We start from the raw sequence: 21,329 nt of genomic DNA, 5'->3' as shown, positions 1-21,329 counted from the left end.
TATTTTTTAGAGGTTTCCTTCAGAAAAAATAGTTTTTTCAATTTGTGATCGATAATTGATGAGAAAATAATGTTTCTCTATCTCTATCAGGGGCTAATAGAATTTTGCTACAGATATCAAAATTATGCAAGGTTTGACTGCTTCTCCGTAATATTTAATTGATTTGACTAATGCTAATTGAAAAACTAAATTGCTCTGGCATCCAGGGTACAGCTCCTATCTGTTGATTTGCTCTTATCTGTGTAACAGAATGCAGACTGCTGAGGTTGATGGCAAATGAGTGCTGAATATGGAATTCCTCAGGACTCCATACTTGAGCCCCTAGCTGTAAATGACTTACCTTATAATGTTGTTGCCAATTATGCAGATGGCACAACCCGAATAAATGCTGGTCGTGGTATTCTAACAATTTATGAAGGGTACAATAATGCAAAAGTATAGGTAACATGTCTTTATTCATCGTTTTCAGTATTGCTTGTCTCAATCTCGCAATGTCTTTTAAACCAATACCATTTATACATCATCATCATAGTCAATAAATAATTGAAAGTCTTACTTAAAGTCATACAAATCCATAACCTTTCGGGTCCGGCTTGGCTGGCAGGACATTCCACTCCTTCGCCTCCAAGGTGGGGTTTTGCTTGTCGAGCATCAGTCGCCTACCCAGAGTAATATTCTTATTGAAAAGGTTGAAATCGTGTACTAGTGCTGGTTTATCAGTCCTCATAACTTGACTTCAAATGAGAAGGGCAAGGTTGATAATGTTCCATTTCGTTACAGTATCACCGCGTGGACAATATTTTTTTTTGTACGTATCCAAGTGTATTTGTTCCCATCAAATCATTTACTTGAAAACTCTATCCAAGTTCCACATCTCGTTAAGTAGCGGCAATTTGTATCTGCCAGTCTTATCAATATTGGATTGAAAATATTCGCAAGGCTTTTTGGTTGGTTGAAACTCCCGTACGGCATTAATTGGAGGATTATTTCAGCCGACTCAATTTGAAGACTTGGAGGTGGTGCCATTGGGTAAATGTTGACCCCTCACATTACCCCTCACAGCCAGTAGCATCACTAGTCTTACTGGAAAGCAATTATTTATTTTCTTCATATTTTGATATTGCAATTCCACTTCAAATCAAGTAGATTTGGTATTTTTTAGTATTGGCAGTTGGAGGCCTTCAGTTGTGAAGTATTTATAGTTACTGTGATTGACATAAATTCATTATCCTTGGAATACGTCTTGAAACATGCTGTACCCATCAGAAACTGCATTGAGCAATTATATGCCAAACTGAAGTTACACCATACCAATAATATCAAATCAATTTTAAATTCATATTTACATTTTTGGGGCTATGCTTTAACACTAAGCCGTTAGTCTTTAGCACACCATTAAGCTGGCATTAGAACAATGCGCTTTTATATATTATATCCGTTGATGTGGATTAATACTGAGCATTACGTTGTAAATTGAAAACAAACATTACTCTTAAGCTCTAAATCTATTCAATTTTATTATAATGTAACCATCACCTAACGCTTACACAGTTATTGAGCATAAGTATAATTATTTTCATATTACTGCACTCAGAATTAAGAAAATATTTCTAATTAAGCATGCTTACATACATTATGTGTGAGAAATGCTAAAAAATCACACATATTTCTTGTCAGGTTCAAAACTTTACGCGCTATTTTTTATTGAAATTGTTATGACTATCTTCTAAGATTAAGATTTGGTTGGAATGGAGTGAAATGAGTGTAGAATGAAATTTTCATTGTTGATGCTTCTGTAAAACAGTCATTTCAATATTAATTTGAAGTGAAGGTATTGGCTTTCCAAGCTTTTTCAAGTACTATCCTTTGGTGAGAATAACTGGTAGTGGATAATCTTTACTTATTGGTATTGGACGTAGCAAGTTAACAAGAAGTAGGCAAAAAATAATTTCGGAATTTGAAAAATATTTTGAAATGTAAATTGTCTCAAACGTGGCTATTAAAATTACAGTTAGAGCTCGATAGTTTATATCATTCTACAAATCAAAGAAATATAATTATAACTTTTACCCTAATCGTATTTTTTAGGAGCTAAATAATAACAATTTTCATATTTTGTAAATCTAAATACTGTAATAATTATTTTTCCAGCAAAACATTCTACTACCGAATAAAGTGCGATGACTTAGTATTTATCAAGTTGTGATGAATCCAATTTCAATGATTACCAGATTGCTTATGCAACAAATCCCTACGAAATAAGATAGTCTTGTAATTTTTACCAAGAAAATAAATTATAATTTTTGTAAAGAATTATGAGCTGCTTTAAAAGCGTTATCAAGTGGTTTATAGTGAACTTCAGTGTTTATCTGAAACAGTGTTTCCTCTTATAATAAACCTATATTAACAATTGATGAGAGAATAATTATATAATTTTCTTGACTAAAACTGTATATTTCATCTCTTGAATAGAGAATAAAGATGATAATCTCAATTGCCTATAGATTCCACTGTAATGATCGCGTAGTTTTCATTCGAATAATAATTCTGTGATCGCCCAAAAAATTATGTTGATTGTGATCCGCTCGTACTAATACCAAACTGGATAATATCAAATTCAAATTTAAAATAACTGATTTAAATGAATTGAAATATACTGTAACGTTCTTTTTAAAATAGTTCTGATATTAATGGATGTTAATCAATAGTAATAATAATTAATAATATGCAACTTATGATTCCTTTGGGAAAGTTGAATGAAATTTGAGTGAATATAATTATTAATTAAGCTCATGGCATACTACCAGTCTCACGTTAAGTACATTTTTTGTCAAAATTTTTGTTTTTCCATTTTTTTATGAAGTTGAATTTTGTTTAATATAGCCACATTGATACAGTCTGTAATGCCTCGTTATGCAGTAATTTATTTACAGCTCCGATTCTAACTGGAAAATTATTAGACAGCTAATACAAATTTCCATTAAAACTTCTTTCATCACCAGTCTTGTCTAGACTTCTATGTTTAAACCTTCTGTACTTTTATACATATAGACATATATTTGGTATTGAGACTTTGTCTATTCCTTGAATTATTTCAATTCTCAGTTAACGGACTTGAATATGTTACAATCCAATAAACGATTAGATTAACGTCATGCTCGCTTAGGGTAGATATTAGATGCTTGATTTCCATTTTCTATTAATTGATATTACTTGAAATATTTGTAAACAAATTTTATATTTTGATAATATTCACTGAGACTGGTGGTGCATTTAATGACTAAACAGTTTACTTACAGAAAACATCTTACAATTTTTTAAATAGTATGACATAAATAATAACAGTATCATTGTTACTTCCAACTTTCCATATTCATTGCTTATGAAATTATCTTCCAAAATTACAGATATTGTATTAGTAAAGCCTTCAAGCTAAGAAAGCTAATGCCTTTCATTTCTTTTCTTTGTATCACCAAAAGTTTCAATTAATAAATACAGATAATGGCTGAAGAAGGCATTGCAAATAGATTTTTAGTTTTTGTTTATCATTTTCAATGTAGTTATTTAATATTTACATTTATCAGTAATTTTCTCACTAGTAACAATAACATTACTATTGATAGGATTAATAAAACTGACATTTTTAGTTCATCGATTTGGTCAACTATTGTAGATTACATTGGGGGTGAATAAATACACAACTTCGATACGTTATTGTAAAGTTTGTTAATTTTATGCCACATAGTAACAGTAATTTGTACTTTTAATTTCTTGGATTTATTTAGTACAGTACTCATGATTATTTCAACTGAAATTAAATGAAATTTATTGATTAATTTTCACAAAAAACAGCAACTTACAATTAAAAAATGTAGGAATTAAGTTGACCACTCTAACCAGTATTCGTGGTCAACTTACATAAAAAATAAAAATTACATAATGATTATAACTTGATTTAAATTATACAAGAATAAAATCCATTGATTTTTGAGTCTAGCATTAATTAAAAATCTCTTGCACTCCGTGACGTCTGCAAACCAATGTGAACAAAAATATACAGCCAGTACAATTTATCTTGAATATTCACAAAATATAGTCTATTATTATTATTTTATATGGATGTATTAAAAACCATTATTACTCTACAATATATTTCTCACGATTCTAATTATCGAAAAGAGAAAAAAATTATATAATGTTAAATCTGTATATTATTAGTACCTGCTTCTTTATAACATATTCATACTTATGTCATTGTTGACAGAGTGAAAAACTAATTCTTGGAAAGACATTAGCCAAGCTCTTAAAATTTTTAAAAAAGACAATATTTTGGAACGATTGCTTGGAAATTGATTTATTGACTTTGGTAAACGAAACATTCTTTGTGTTCTATTCATTAGAACAAGAAGTTTTCTATTCAATATTCATTAACTCATAGTATACACTACTCAATATTCTCTTTTCTTTATTTTTCCTTTATTATCGTTAATCAATATTATCAAAATGTTAAGAAAATTAAGAAATGAGGTCAACTCCGGTCTACTTCTATCCTGATTTTTTTTATTCTAACTTTATATTATTCATTATTTGATAGGTAGGTACACATTATTTTTGACCATATTTTACTTATTTACAAGAATATTAGGAAAATATGACTTTTATAGCTTTTACAAGCTAAAGAATTTTACCATTGATAGTCAACTTGACTTGGATGGAATTATTCAACAGCAATAAGAGATACATTATAAATACCTTGATATTAAAACTGTAAATCTCAACTTCATTCATAGTTAATCCTGCCTTCATTTGATCTATCTTATCTTTTTTTACTTCCATATCAAGTTGTTTTATTTTGTAATGAAAATAGCACAATTCTCTTCTAGCTGTAGAACAAAAATTCATTGCAACAGGTCAGTTATGTCTTTTGCAATGTCTTCAACAGTTCTAATAATAAATAAGTCTCGCATTTGTTCTACTATTCTGTAAACTAATTTTTCAATATGACATTTTGATTTAAAATTTGAGTATGATGTAAGCAGTTCTTTTATAGCACACTTTAATATTTAGATTCTTACTCCAATTCTGGGTAGTCTAACATGTGTCAATCTATTGCAAAAAAAAAAATCATCCACAACAAAATTTCTTCATGATTAGTGAATAATTGCAGAAGTGAAAATGATCTAGTTTTCATTCAGTCATTCTGTGTAACAATATACATATCCAAGTTGAATGATTATCAAATCTATTGTTACATAATATTTCTGCCAAACTTAGCAACACAAGTTGACATTTCTTTAGATTCGAAAGTTTATATTCAAATGCTACTTGTGGACGAATATTTTATTATCATGGATGATAATTTAATTGTCATGAAAGTCCAGCAAGAACCATTTGCAACTACTAAATGAATGATAATCTATAAAATCAACTGTATCATTTTGTATTGCGTTGTTTTTCATGCTCTAATTATACATTTTTACTCCAATTCTGATTGATTTAATAAGATTAGTATCAGTCACCTACATTTAATGAAAACATTTAAAACCGCAAGCATATATCATAAAAATGACTTGCTCTCCTTGGCAGTATTTACATTATCTTGGCTGTTAGACAGTGTTATGGTATTTTAAATAATGAATTATGGTTTGTTGAAGCAAACATTTGAGATTCAACAATTATTTTCTCTGCTCAATACAGTAAAATCTCAATTATGATCATGTTGAAATGAGACTTGAGAAATCTCCAGCAAAATAACTTTCATTTCCTAGAATAAAACTCAATTTATACTTCTCATAAAAAACTATTATAATTATTATTTTTCCAAATTCTCATTTGGAATGAAATACCTTCCATTCCAACAATGAATGTCATTTGAATTGGAAGTTTAATTTAATTAGTTTCGCGATCATAATGAAATGCTGTTGCTCATTTCACACAATTATTACAGACAAATTAATTAGAACAGCATTTTAATTGACTGTAATTTTTCAACTTGTTTCAAATAATAAGAGAAACTAATTCTATTAATACATTTTTCTTGTTGTCGAAAAATGAACTCAGGTTGAACTCAACTTGGAGCTCAAGTTGAACTAGTCAATTTGGATAGAGATTTAAATATAAATTGGAATAGCAAATAGTGAAAATTATTGTAGTACTGGAATGAATCTTGGGTGTTTTGAAGAGAAATATTCAAAGCAATTAATTCTTAATTTTACTAAATTTTATCTATTGGTTTTATCCACACACGAGTCTAGAGCTCATGTGGGCATCACACTCAGCAGATTAAATAACTTGTTAACTCAAATGTTGAGTCAACAAAATATAATTTGTCATGTTATGATATTTTATCAGAGTTATAAATTTTGTTTCCTTGAAAATGCTTAACATCATACTCACTATTTAATCTCAAACCTTGAATTATTGTCGTGACAGTTATTTTTCAAATACAATTTTGGAATGATTGTTTTACAGACATCTCAAGCATATCCCTTCATCTTGGACTCTACTCTTTTCTTTCTTTTGGGAGTGATCGATACATTGTGAATGATGCTCAGCAATTTGTTAATGATGACTATTTCAGCCTGTTGCAGTGTCTGCTCTGCTAACCGTTCTCTATGTTTTCAGAGGCTAGCCTCGATTGGCATAGTTTTCATATGCTGATGTTTGTGTTACAGATGTGTCTGACAAATGCGCCATCAAGAGGAAATCGGTGGGCGGCGGAGATGCGACCGACAACCTCGATGCGACCGAGGAGAAGAAGGCCAAACTGGACGCCGACGAGGCGCCCGCAGTCGCCGAACCCGTCACCAACGGCGTCTAAGCTACCCCACCCTTCTAGCATTATTCCCATAGACTAAGTGTTTACTTTAAATAATTTTGTTCAGAATAGATTCCGGGTGGAGCTTAGTGGAACAGTATTAAACAACATAACACTAGAATGTTTGCTACAACATTTTGATTCGTGACTCCCACTAGCTCTTCACCCCCTCAACATCTTCTTGTCTCTTCAACCTATCTGTCGATTTGTATATGTGAACACAGACTGTGTATATTTTATTAGGTTTTCATCTGCTCATCATTCCTTTGACTTTTTCGCAAATATTATACTGTAGTTAATATATAATCTTGTTCAAATCTTGTAGCCGTGGTGAATTACATTAGGATTTAAATACCCACCGTATTATATGATACACAGTAATAACAACCACTAAAATTCAATTCAACAAAATTGCGAATTTTGTACCTGATAGTTCTTTTGTGCACAAATAGTTACCTGAAATTGTCTATTTACAGTTTTCCACAAACGCGAAGCATATGAAACGTCTTGCTTATTATTTATATATCAAGTGACATAGCTGTTGATTCGGCTTTAACGTGCTAATAAAAATTATTGTAACATTTGGTGCATTAATATATTGTGTGTTAGATATTGCATATGTATCACAATATTGAAATAAACTTGATGATATTGATTAGATTTAGGAGAAAATGTTCTGAAACATTTTGATTGTGTGATTCACGCTAGCTGCCAGTAAGAGTATTATTTCTTTGATATTTATTAATTTTTTTATACTCATGCGGAAAAATAGATATTTTTCTTATTCTTTTTCTGAAGGAATTGTTTGCTGTAGCTTTGACAGTTTTGGTTTAATATGTAGTGACAATTGAAGTGTACGGTATTTTGTATCTTAAGAGCAATAAAAGTTGGTTACAAATAGTTTGTTTACCATTCTTGAAAGCATTCACAATCTAGTTCTTAAATCATCTATATTCAAAATTCAAGTTGGAAACTTATATGATAAGTTTACTTATCATATGATTACTAAAATAATAAGTAATACTTCAACGCTTAATAAATAGTTTTAAGATCTATTCACGCGTAGCGTAGCTAGAAATTCGTCTTCGGAAGACGTAGCCAACGTACCACCTAATGTTAATCAATCTGTCCATTTCACACGAGCGTAGCGTTGATTTAACATCAAGAGATAGGACGGCTACGTCTTTCAAAGACTTATTTCCAGCTACGCTACGCAGGCTGTGAAAGACCGTTAATATTCAGTATGGCGCGTATGTTCTCTATGTACAATTGCTTTGAGTTATACACTCAATGGGATTTCAGAACGATTTTAATATTGATGGAAATTACTGAGATATTGCATTTATTCAAATGCTAATGAATTAATAACTGTTATCAAACGAAAATTCAAATCAATTTCCATCTAGCTGTTTACCCTGTTGTCAATATTTGCAGTTTCAGAAGTCTTCGGGGTGATTTGCAGCATTTAATTTGGATTTTCGTTCAATAATAGTTATTGATTTTGATATTACTGGTTGTATCTAAAATAATTACTGAATCAAGATTAAAATCTGTACCCCAGAGGTCAACTATCGTAAGTAACAATTCTATCATTTTTCAGGAGAGCCATTTGAAAGTTGCACTACTAAACTTTTCTGATTTACTAGATCATAAATGAATATAATTCATATTTTTTGCTGCAATTCATACATACATGAGTAGTACTGGAGCTAAGGTTATCTAAGAAGATGACAAGTTTTTAAAAACAAATTTTATTCACCGAATCGTCGGACATAACCCCGACGTTCAGAGTTGAAGAATGAAAACGGACTAAGCACGGCGCACAGGCCGCTAATTGTTTTATTGAATACTAATGCTGACTAAGCTCTCTACTACTAGCACACCTATAACTCCTCCACCCCAAAATTTTTCATCGTCCTCGATGATTGGACTTAAAGTTCATAATTTGGGTATAGCATACACCAAAGTTGGGGGTTGTTGTGGAGTATTTAACAATGATACATTTCTAGGCTTCGAAGCATGACTACGATATAAAAAGACTATAAAAACCAATACAAAAATAGAAATAGCAACTAACAAATACATTATATTCTCACTACCATAATCGTTAAACAAAGATAAATCATTAAAATTATAATTCTGTTTCTCAAAGGTTGACATGTTTTTCATATTATCTAGTTCTTCTATCAATAAAATCTTATCAGGAATATTAATCAATTTAAATGATTTAGACATATTGAAAGTAGAAGGAAGACGTTGGTCTTTCATTACATCTCCATTATCTAAATGAATAAGAAATGATTTTGAAGGATTTATTTTATCATTATTGATTTTGATATGTGATTGACCATATCCATAGATACAATTACATAATTCATCATAGTTCATAAAAGGAATAGGTTCAGAAATATAATTACGTTGACAATTGGTCAATTCATTATTTTCTAAGATATCCTCAATACAAAGATCATTGATTTTACGCATTGTTCGACAATAAGAGGCGTTGAGATCATGTAGACATTGGTCTAGTACCACTAAGCCTGATTCAGCTACAGAAATTAATTTCTCACTGACATTCATTGTATAAAAATGATTATTTAGGAATACAGGATAATTGATGAGACGATAGGTATCAAGCATAGCGCTTCTCATGGGAACGGAAATAAAATATGTAATAAAATTCTCAGAGATAGTACAATGAACTGTGCTTAATTTCCACAGCGTTTCAATATTCTCACTAGCAATTTTTCCTCTGTGGGAAAGTGTGATATTTACAAAGTCAGATTTATGGATAATTGAATAATGAATTTTCGAATTGTAACAAAACTCTATACTATCTAATAATGCATTTACTTTGATCTCCATTAACTCTAGATTCAAATTGATTAAAGATATAGTTAAAATTTGATTCAATACAGTTGCTTGTGAATGAGTCACATTCTTAATCAAATCATTATTACTATTAATCCTATTCAAATCGTAATTAAACTTATCAACTAAATTATTATTTACAACAATATTCTTCTTTTCATTTTCAATAAGGATCTTCTCATTCTCTTCTAATTGGTTAATAATTTGATCATAATTATTTTTATCATCTGCATCTAAGTTACCAGTAAACCAGGAGATAGCTTTCCCTAATCCATTAAACAGTCCTCTCTTTTTGCGAGATGAAGGATATGAAGGAAACAATAAACTTAATTTTTCGAAAAGATTGTCACGCATTTGCATGAAGGGAATCATAAGTTTTTTCAATGATGGTGATACATTTTGCAACTTGTCAATAGAATCTGATAAATCCTTAATTTCTATCTTAATGCTACTTATATTAGAATAATGTAAGAATGTCAATGTCTCGTTTATGTACATATGTCGTTCAATTTGTACTGGTATGAGTCCGGCTGTGTTAGTCAAGTCCACTAGCTCGTACGCTTGTACCAGGGGTTGGTAATGGAGGATTAGAGCCAGAAGCAGTATTATCTGTAACAATACGTTTCTTTTTCACTTTCCTATTTCGTTTCAATCTATTGGGATGAAGTTTCAAAGTTCTTTTCTTAGATTGATACGTATTTTCACCTATCTTTTTTGCTTCAAAGTATTTTGGGAGATATTTCTTGTTCTGAATACTTCTCACATATCTTACGTCATCTGAATAATTTGGGGGTTCTTCACGATTTTTGTTAAGTTTCTCTGTTCTCTTTTCTTTCTCATGATCAGTTTTCTTTTTGATGATATCACGGAAAGTTTCCAACTCTTGGAAATATCTGTCAGCTAATTCTTCAGTAATTTGCACTGGAGTTTTATCCAAGGTATTGAAATGTTTGAATTTGCCGAAAGTTAATTCTAGTGGGGTCATTTGGTGAGTCGAATTCAAAGAGTTGTTGTATGTGATAATAGCAAGATCTAGTTTCTCTTTGAAAGATGCTTGTGGCATTTCAGTTCCAATTCCAGTGAGCAATTCGACCAGAGTGGAATGCGCACGTTCTATCGAACCTTGGCTATCTGGATGTCCAGATGAAGCGTAATGGGGTGTTATCTCATATAATGCTAAAAATTGTCTCACAAGAGCATTATCAAATTCCTTTCCTCCATCCATACACATTGTGTCGGGGATTGGATATTTTGAAATGTAATCTTTCAGCGCTTTCGTTATGGCAGGGCCATTAACATTATCAATCACAAAAGCTTGGAAGAATTTAGAAAATAAGTCAATCGTGGTCATCACTTTATGGGATTCGAACGAAAATACGTCTACTTGAATTTTCTCGAAAGGTCGCATTGGGGTAGGTGTTACTTGATACTGAATTTTAACAGGTCTTCGGTCGTATTTTGTGCGTAGACATGTTGGGCAATTATTTACATAATTCGTTACATCACTATGCATATTGGGCCAATAGTAATTACGTCTCAATTTCAAATAGTTTTCGTTTATTCCACGATGGAATGTTTTACCTTCATGATAAGATGAAACGAGTTCTTTCTGTTCTTCCACATCGGTTACATCTGATAATTTTATCTTATAAATTTTGAATTTCGTAGTTTGACTTGCCTCTTTCAGTTTTTCAATCAAAAAATAGAGAATGCTTTCCGCAATGGGCTCGAATTTCTTGTTAGGACTTTCGAAAACAATACCGTAGGTGAGATCTGGTTGGAAATAAGTTTTCAACTTCTCTAAGTTATTTGAAATATCATTTTTCGAAGAGACAGTGATGTTGACTCTGTTCTTATTGAACACTTTCATGAAATGAATTCCAAATTTTCCACGTTTTAGAACAATTTGATATTTCTCTTTGTTGATAGGAGAACTGTCGCCTACTATAGCGGCTCGGTCATCAGATGATTCTTGTGAATGAATCGTGACTAAAGAGTCATTGTCGTTTTCCATTTCATTGTTTTGATCTGGAGGCACGTTCAGGTTTTGATTTGGAAATAAATCTGCTAGTACTTGATCTAGGTCAACATCAGTTTCATTCATTAATTCATCCATTGGTATTTCAAGAGAATTTGTAGGTGAATTGAGTTGAGGTATTTCTTCTGAATCTAAATTAACAAGAGTTTGAAAGTCAATTATTTCGTTATTCAGTACTTCTGAAGCTTTAATCGGATTTCGAGATAATGCGTCGGCGACTACATTCGATTTTCCTTTTAAATATTCCACAGTGAAATCGTACTCTTCCAAAAGAAGTTTCCATCTTAAGAGTTTGGAATTTGGTTCTTTCAGGTTCCTGAGCCAAACAAGGGGTTTGTGGTCTGTTTTAACAACAAATTTTCTACCATATAAATAAGGTCGAAAATGTTTTATGCTCCAAACGATACTTAATAACTCTTTCTCAATGGTTGGTAGATTACATTCTGCTCTATTGAGAGTACGGGATGCGTATGAAATTGGGAGGTCGGATCCATTTATGTTCTGTGAAAGGACACTGCCGATAGCATAATTTGATGCGTCTGTCGTCAGAGTAAATGTTTTCTCAAAATTTGGAAATGTCAATATGGGTGAATTACACAGAGCTTGTTTCAAGTTATTGAATGCTTCTTTGTATTCAGTGTTGTTGACATTGATTTTTTCGTCTTTTCTCAAGGCTCTAGTTAGAGGTTGGGCAATTTTCGCATAGTTTTTAATGAGTTTTCTATAGAATCCGGTCATACCAAGAAATTGTTTTATTTCTTTAACGGTTTTCGGTATAGGAAACTGTGAGACAGCTTCGATTTTGGCAGGATTAGGACGAATTCCATCCTTTGAAACAATGTGTCCTAAAAACAATAATTCCATGTTACAAAAGTTTGTTTTATCTAGTTGAATCTTCAATTGATAATCTCTCAATTTCTTGAATACTCTTCTCAAATCTTTCAGGTGTTCTTCAAATGAGTCAGAAAAAATTATTATGTCATCCATATACACTAATGCATTTGGAGTGTCACAAAATATAAGATTCATAGCTCTCATGAAGCTTGGTGGTCCGTTCTTTAGGCCGAAAGGCATCCTTACGAACTCGTAATGACCGTCGTCTGTGCTGAATGCAGTTTTAGGAATATCTGCTTCTTCTACTTCGAGTTGGTGGAAGCCAGATGCTAAATCTAAACTCGTAAAATAAGTTGCTCTTCCAATTTTTCCAAAAAGGTCTTCTATGTTTGGGAGAGGGAACTTGTCACTTTTTGTCTTGTCATTAATTTTTCGGTAGTCAATTACTAAACGTACTTTACGTTTTCCTGAATTGTCAAGCTTTTTTGGTACTACCCAGAGTGGGGAATTGTAAGGTGAATTTGAAGGTCGGATAATTTTTCCGTCAAGTAATTTTTGAACTTCGATTTTGATGTCGTCTCTGAAAGCTACGGGATACCTATAATTTTTGGTATATACAGGAGAATCGTCAGTTGTCTCAATTCTATGTTTTAGTAAGTGAGTTGCAGTCAGTAAAGTGTTTTCTAATTTTAGTATGTCTTGGAATTCATGAACTAAATTTACAATTTGGTCTTTGTCACGTCTGTCAATATGGTCAAGTTGAATGATTTGGGAGATTTCGTCATGAGTCAAGGATTTCTCAGAAGGAGAACAATCCATTAATTCGCACTCTTCGATTTCAAGACACTCGATATTTACATCTCTTTCAACATCGGAAAAATATTCAAATTCACAAAAATCTCTATCAGTTACATTTACAAGTATTTCATTCAATTCTAAAGCTGGTATATTCGTTATGCCTAGCTTTGCATCTGATCTGTTTATCAGGGGTAGTTTCAAAGAATTAATTCCCTTGTGAATTTTAACAGGAGTAAGTCCATTCAAAATAAATGTTTTGTCAGGGGTAATCATACAGTTTGTTTGAAAATCAATTTGAGCTCCAATTCTACTGAGGGTTTCGTGACCTAGCAAAATATCGTAATTAGAACTAAAGTCATGTACAAAATACATTTCATTACTTAAACTAGCATGCACGGAACTTAAATCTAAATTAACACGCCAATGTCCTGTAGCTTCTCCGGCTGGTGTTTTGATTTTGAAGTCATATTTTTCTACATTAATACACGGGAAAGTCTTATTATCAGTTCTTACAAAATTATATTTGGATCCAGTATCAATTAATATTTTACAATCATTTACACACAGGAATGGCAACTCGTTCTTTTCACAAAAGTTCATTTCAATCACCTCTGATTGCTTTGAGTGTTGTCTGCTCCTAAAAAATCATGGAAAGCTTCGGCGAGTTTGTCGACTTTGTCTGATAGCTGTTGAAATTTGGAGTTATCGACTTCTTCAGTTGTTTCAACTGGTTCAGTCAAATGAACTGAATTTGATTTTCTTAGATTCAAAACGGTTCGCATTGATACGTCAGTATTTTGGCGATTTTGATTTTGTTGAAATCTATTCTGGTTATTCACATTCTGATTAGGATTTCTGTGTTGAAAGTTTTGAAAGTTCTGAGGTTTGAATTGTTGAGATTGAAACTGTTGGTGTTGATTATTTTGACGAAATTGATTTGGAAATGATTGTTGTTTGTTTGCTTGAACATGTTGAGAGTTTTGAAATTTAGATTGGTTGTTGTTGTGATGAGATTTATCATGGGTATTGTAGCTTTTGTAGTGCATTTTTGAAACATCGGTTGAAAAGTTCAAGTGTTTTAAAACAGCATTGCTTTCACTAATGATAGCTTGTCTTGCGTCTTGTAGATTTTTCACTCGTAACGTTTGAAGGTGGGCTCCTAGCTGGTATGGAAGTCCTTCAACTAGAACATTGATAACTTGTTTGTCTAGTTGGTTAGTCACAAAGTCCAAAAATTCACCGTGAACACCGTCAAGTTTGTGCCTACAAATTATGGTGGTACGTTTTTCTTCAAGTGTATTCACAAATACTAGAGGATGTTGTTTTGGATTTGGTTTAAGCGTTAAAAGTTCTGATGTGAGTTGGTGCACTGATCGATTGTCTGCAAAATTGTTTTTCAAGATTGTGATTACTTCTTTAACTGATTTGCAAGTACTGTTTATTACTACAATTTTGGCCATATCATGGAGTCTTTTCTTGATTTGAAATAATAAACGGAAGTGATTGGCTGGGGCTTCAATAATGTCACTTGTACAATATCCAGTTAGTAGAGTTTCTACCACTTCAAGAAATGATATGAGTTCAATTGGATTTCCGTCATAATCGGGGATTAGATCGAGATCACCCTTAGGTAATGGTTTTGAAATAGTCGGTACCTGTGCTGCAGATGCTTGTTGCTCTGGCTGCAGGGATGCCGCTGCTGCTGCGTCATTCATGTTGTCTTCGGCAGGAGGTGGTGTTGGTGGCTGTAGTCGAACGTCTTCGTCTTCTTCTTCTTCTGCTTCCTCAAGCAATTTCCTGAGTGAGGGTCGATGGTTCAACCTCAAGGAATCTGGATGACAGGAGTTGAATGAACGTCTGCCGGCCAGGATTAAGTTGATGATGATACCACTTCACTTTTATAGCACATTACTTCACCAAACTTCCGATCGCGGATTCAAGTCGAAACGGGTGTTAAGAATTAAAATTCACAGAAAAACCCGAAATTTTGATCGCGAATTTTCCTTCACCCGCCCCACGTTGGGCGCCAGCTAAGGTTATCTAAGAAGATGACAAGTTTTTAAAAACAAATTTTATTCACTGAATCGTCGGACATAACCCCGACGTTCAGAGTTGAAGAATGAAAACGGACTAAGCATGGCGCACAGGCCGCAAATTGGTTTTATTGAATACTAATGCTGACTAAGCTCTCTACTACTAGCACACCTATAACTTGGGTACTTGAATTAAAAATTTTTGTTAATCATGCCCTGAGTAGTGGGGGGTGCACATACGATTGTTTACCTCAAACAACTTTCACTCATCAGAAACATAAGAAATAACAATATTGCGTTTTTAAACTATTTATTTACAGTTGTCATTATTACAATAAACGTTATTATGGCATTATTGCAATGAATTGAAAAAATGAAATGAAAAAAATAAAATAAATTGTTCATCAACAGATGTTATTTATTCAGGAAAATCAGTTGTACTCTCTGAATATTTGATATTTTTATAAAAATCGTGGAAACATGAAGGCACCCACTTCATTGAAGTTTGTAGATCACGGTACTTTGCGGCATTTATCTGTCTGGGTGCACAGTTGACAGCTTCCAATTCCTCCGGCCAATTTGTTCCTCTTCTGGATAATCTTCTGAGATCGACACTCTTGAAATTTTCGTCGTCAAACGTAGTTTTGTAGAAAAGAGTTCCAGACTCAGTTGACCGCAATTGCATATGGACAACTTCACTTATCAAGAATGATTCATTTTCTGTATTTTTCTTCCTATTTATCAGTGGTGAAGACGAAGACTCATACAGCTTTTTAAAATTTTTGAAATCGTCCAATGTCATATTGTAGACATCAATCACATCCCTGAAACGGCATTGCCTCACAAACTGCTGCCAATCCCAGGGTATCATCATCATTGAATTTCCTAATCTTTTTTTTGCTCTCTCAATCACGGAGTGCACACCATTCACTTTCATATGCGTGTGCCCTTTGAGAAGGAATTTGTGATTGATTACTTTTGAATTTGGCAAAAGACGTAGTAGCCATACATAACAAGCGATTAGCACAAAATTTCTATTTTGCCCTGCGCAGTTGTCGGACCATAGTGTCAGTTCCTCTGTAGTTTCATTATTTACATTGTCAAGGCCCATTTTAAAATGCACAAGGCTACCTCGCAGCCTCCACGACCACCAATTGTTTCATCCCACATCGCGCAATGACTCTTATCAGTTGTGGCATTAAGAATTGTCAAGTTTAATGTCCACAGCTTTCTCAAGTAGAAAGCCTGCGAATTTGTCAGATAGGGCGTTGGCAGACACTTTTGTAAGTCAATCATGACACAGATTTTTTTGGAGTTGCTTTCTTTTGAAGCAACTTTATCTTCCTTCTTAATAGCATATCGACGTTTGGCTTCCTTCAGATGCAAGTCATAATTTTTTTGTATATTAAGTACATCTTCATCTTGACCCTTGCAATTTTTTAATTGAGTTAAAAATGCATCACATGTATCACATGTGTCATTTGCTGGTTGCTTAAATGATAAATTAAATTCTGTGTTGAAGATAGTATTGTAAAGCCACTCTTTTGCTATCATATTTTCTTCCACGTTTTTATCCTTACAATAGTCAATGTACAACAAATACATTTTTCTAATATTCAGTTCATTTCCTAAGTAATGTTTAGCAGTTCGTTCTCTGCTGTAATGGCTTCCCATTACAGGAAAAGACCTTATGTGAATTCTTACTGACTCTCTTATATCACTGTCCAATTTATTTGGAGGTGGCTTTCTCCCTCTCTTGTCAGGTGATACTATTCCACTGTCTGTTTTTTTCCTTAAAGCTGTTTTAACAGTCATTCTGAAATAACTAGCGTATTTAGAAAAAATGTTTTACACACTTGAATTTTATTATTTCTTATCTCAAAGAAATAGTGAAATGTTGAATTTCTTCGTGGTCTATCAAGTGTTTCAACGACTCTTCGAGCAACAGGCACACTACAAACATTATTTGCAACAAACTGTCTTCTGAAGTCGTTATTGTTTTCTTGTCGCCAATAATTTTTGTAAATGCAGTGTCTGTCTGCTTCTGAAATGTTTTCTGTGCATTTCTTTTTACATGAAGTACGGCAAGCTGGTTTCATCTTCTTAGCAGCAACTGTTTTTCCACTCTTTGATATGTATTCTTCTCCACAGTTTTTTCTCTTCTTCCGTATATTGCACTTCCATTTGTCTGGTTTTCTTACACGTTTGCGAGTTTTCTTCTTTTCATTTTCAGTATCAGCATTTTCTTCTTCAGCTTCTTCTTCTTCTTCTTCTTCTTCGGCAGCTGCTGTTTCACTTTGAATGGATGAAATAGAAATCTGGTCATCACTCACTACATATTCTGGATCTTTGTCAGAGTCATATTCAATAGGAAGCTCATCATCACTACTTGCAACCTGAAAATTAAACAAAAACATGGGAGTTAGGCTACAAGAATTTATCAGTGAATTATTGATATTCATCAATGAATTATACAAATCATTACAATAGACTCTTAACCTTATTATAACACTTTGTTTACAAAAAATAATAATTCATAGTGTAGTTGTAACAATTGGAGTGGTCCGCAGCCAAATGCAATAAGTACTGGTCTGATAATCAATAAATTCCCAGTTAACAGAGAGGATTTTGACCACAAAATGGCCACTCACGACTGCCTGTAAAGTAGTTATCATATCTCATCATCACCCCTCTCATTACCTATGCACAAGCCTAGAGCTCAAGTGGGCATCACCCTCAGCAAAAAATATTGTTTTATTTGACAAATCAAGAATAATACATGCTTTCTTATTTTCCACTGCAAAATGTTTTAAAGACTGCTACACGATTTTTTTTTGGAATTTGAAGTCTAGTTTTGATAAAAAACATTGATTATAAAAAAAAAAAATGCTTAATGGTGGGGAGACCCCTACGGGTAGGTTCCACCTCGCCAAAGTGTACTTGGCCAAATACTGGTCACCCATCCAAGATTGTTCTCTTTCAAAGTAATCCTTTTTCTATAAATTCCAAAACCTGTCAAGGAATCCCCTAGCCTTTCATGAAATCATATATAAATTACTGAAGCCCAATTAAACTTCAAAAGTACAAATTTAATAGTTACCTCTGTTGGTTCATCCCCATAGTGTCCTGTATCAATTGGAAGTCCATCTTCAATGAATTGTTGTCGTTCTGCTGAGGTATTTGGAAACTCGGCATTATCAGTCAGTTGTACTCCATAGTTTGACTTTTTAGATTCATAAGCCAGATTCGTTGAGTTACTACCATCCTGAAATTAAAGACAAACGTGATTTTTTAAATAGTTTCTGTGAAAGTTGACAAAATTATTACAATGTTATCAAACCAGCCACATAAAAATCAAACACTGGAATTATTACATATTTTCCAAGTTTTCTTTACTGGACATGCTATAAAATTTTATGAATAATTAATTTTCTGGATTGATCAAGGCCTTTGGTAAGTTAATGATTTTAGGGTAAGTTGTAATACAATAGCCTACAGTAGGCCTACATTATTGCATTGTAGGTTATTACCAGCATTGATGGCGCATGGTTGGGTTCAATTCATTTTCCATGATATGAATTGTTTTATTTTACAGTTATTTCTGTTCAAATCCAAAACCTGTCAAAGAATCTACCAAGTTTTTCATGGTATCAAACATTATTATTTTTTTTTTTACTGGAGCCCAATTAAACTTCAAAAGTACAAATTTAATAGTTACCTCTGTTGGTTCATCCCCATAGTATCCTGTACCGTATCAATTGGAAGTCCATCTTCAATGAATTGTTGTCGTTCTGCTGAGGTATTTGGAAACTCGTCATTATCAGTCAGTTGTACTCCATAGTTTGACTTTTCAGATTCATAAGCCAGATTCGTTGAGTTACTATCATCCTGTAATTAAAGACAAACGTGATTTTGTAAATAGTTCCTATGAAAGTTAACAAAATTATTACAATGTTATCAAACCAGCCACATAAAAATCAAACACTGGAATTATTGCATATTTTCAAAGTTTTCTTTACTGGACATGCTATAAAATTTTATGAATAATTAATTTTCTGGATTGATCAAGGCCTTGCGTGAGTTAATGATTTTAGAGTAAGTTGTAATACAATACAGTAGGCCTACATTATTGCATTGTAGGTTATTACCAGCATTGATGGCATGGTTGGGTATAATTCATTTTCCATGACATGAATTGTTTTCTTTTACAGTTATTACTGTTCAAATCAAAACCTGTCCAAGAATCTACCAAGAGTGTTTCATGGTATCAAACATTACGAATTATTATTAACTTAATTAACAAATTTTTATTATGAAAAATTATTAATAATAATAATTATTTTTATTACTGAAGCCTTATTAAACTTTAAAAGCAAATAGTTACCTTACTTGGTTCATCTCCATAATGTCCTGTATCATTCGGAAGTCCATCATCAATGAATTGTTGTGGTTCTGCTGTGGTATTTAGAAACTCGTCATTATCAGTCAGTTGCACTCCATAGTTTGAATTTTCAGATTCATAAGCCAGATTTGTTGAGCTACTATCATCCTGTAATTAAAAACAAACGTGATTTTTGAAAACGTTTCTGTAACAAGTCTCATAGTTTACAAGTCTCATGTTTTTCAAAGAAATAATAATAATGTTTCCAGTTTCAGTTAGTTACAATGGATGTGTAGAAGAGTATTATAATAACTCAAATGCCACAAATCGAACAAAACATTCCCTAATCTAGAATATTTATGGCCTGTATAATTAATAAATAGGCTGATACTAATATCTTTCTAACCTATAAACACGTTACAACTAATGATAGAATAAAATGTTATTTTGACTCACCTGTGCTTTTGCTAAGCCAAGTTTCATTAGCTTGAAAGCTCGAATCTCTCTGGAACTCTTAAGCTCACTTTCCTCTATTCGAAACATGATTAATTAAAGAAATAATCATTAACAACACGCTGAGTTCAATTGTAGTCATCACACAACGATCAACGACGCTGCCTCACTGCCTGCCAACCTTACAGAGGTAAAGTATTATATGTGAAAATGTGAGCATACGTACACACAAGCGTTTACAAACTGTGAGGTAGACTATCGTATGCTCACATACGATACACAAGCGTTTACAAACCTTGTGAGGTAGGCTATAGTATCATCACCTACAACAGTTTACTTCTATGCTACTTTATCATATACAATAGTGTCACACTGCTTATCTCGGGAATAAGAACAGCTACAGATACGATACTTTACCACTGAAAAATACGCATTTTGATTAACCAGGAACACTCATAACCTGAAAATCACAAAATTTGCACTTACGATAGTTGACCTCTGGGGTACAGAAATATAGAGTTATTAAGAAAAAGTTAAAAAAATAGAGGGATCGCTTGCCTAGAGCAATCAGTAGGAAAATAATGATAATTATTTAATGATAATTGTATAACTATCAATAGTTATAATTGATAGTGATAATTGTATAGTGACAGTATCGTAATAGTTATCTAGTGTACTGTAATCTGTAGTGAGTGATAATAATTATTCGCAGTGGCTACAGTTACAGTAACCGGTAACCGTAGCTCCAGTTTGCGTTCCGGTAAAGTTATGACTTCGTTTGCGCATGCGCCAACAAACTGTCTCAGCAGCACTCATTACCGGAGCTTACCTTGTCTAAATACAACATTTTATGCCTATATAATTATATAAATCCATATATGCATTAGATTGCTATATTTAGACAAGGTAAGCTTAGTGCGTATATATGCGGATGTATAGTGTAGCATAGCTGAATAGAGCATAATATGATATTAGAGCAGCTGAAAAATGAAACTGAAAGTATCACTTCTGAAGTTGGTTCCTAATCTATCCTTTGGGGTTTCGGGTACAGAACCCACCCACACCCCACCAAAAAAAATCGTGAGTTTAGGTAATAAATAGCTT

The 21,329-nt window shown here is 32.8% G+C and overlaps 1 protein-coding gene across 1 annotated transcript; it reads right to left on the bottom strand.

Annotated features, from left to right (window-relative positions):
• Nucleotides 1-17,215: 17,215 nt before the first annotated feature.
• LOC120352409 lies at nt 17,216-20,418 on the bottom strand. The gene is made up of 5 exons (XM_039432730.1): nt 20,229-20,418; nt 19,776-19,940; nt 19,110-19,279; nt 18,492-18,656; nt 17,216-17,787 (listed from the first exon to the last, which is right to left on the bottom strand). The coding sequence occupies exons 1-4, from the start codon at nt 20,313-20,315 to the stop codon at nt 18,593-18,595; spliced, it is 486 nt and encodes a 161-aa protein (XP_039288664.1). The 5' UTR covers nt 20,316-20,418; the 3' UTR covers nt 17,216-17,787; nt 18,492-18,592.
• Between the last annotated feature and the right edge of the window lie 911 nt (nt 20,419-21,329).

This window comes from Nilaparvata lugens, chromosome 7 (assembly GCF_014356525.2).
Source record: "Nilaparvata lugens isolate BPH chromosome 7, ASM1435652v1, whole genome shotgun sequence".
In the NCBI taxonomy this organism is placed as follows: Eukaryota; Metazoa; Arthropoda; class Insecta; order Hemiptera; family Delphacidae; genus Nilaparvata; species Nilaparvata lugens.
The sequence above is the reverse complement of the archived record's forward strand: the minus strand, read 5'-3'. Positions and strand labels throughout refer to the sequence as shown.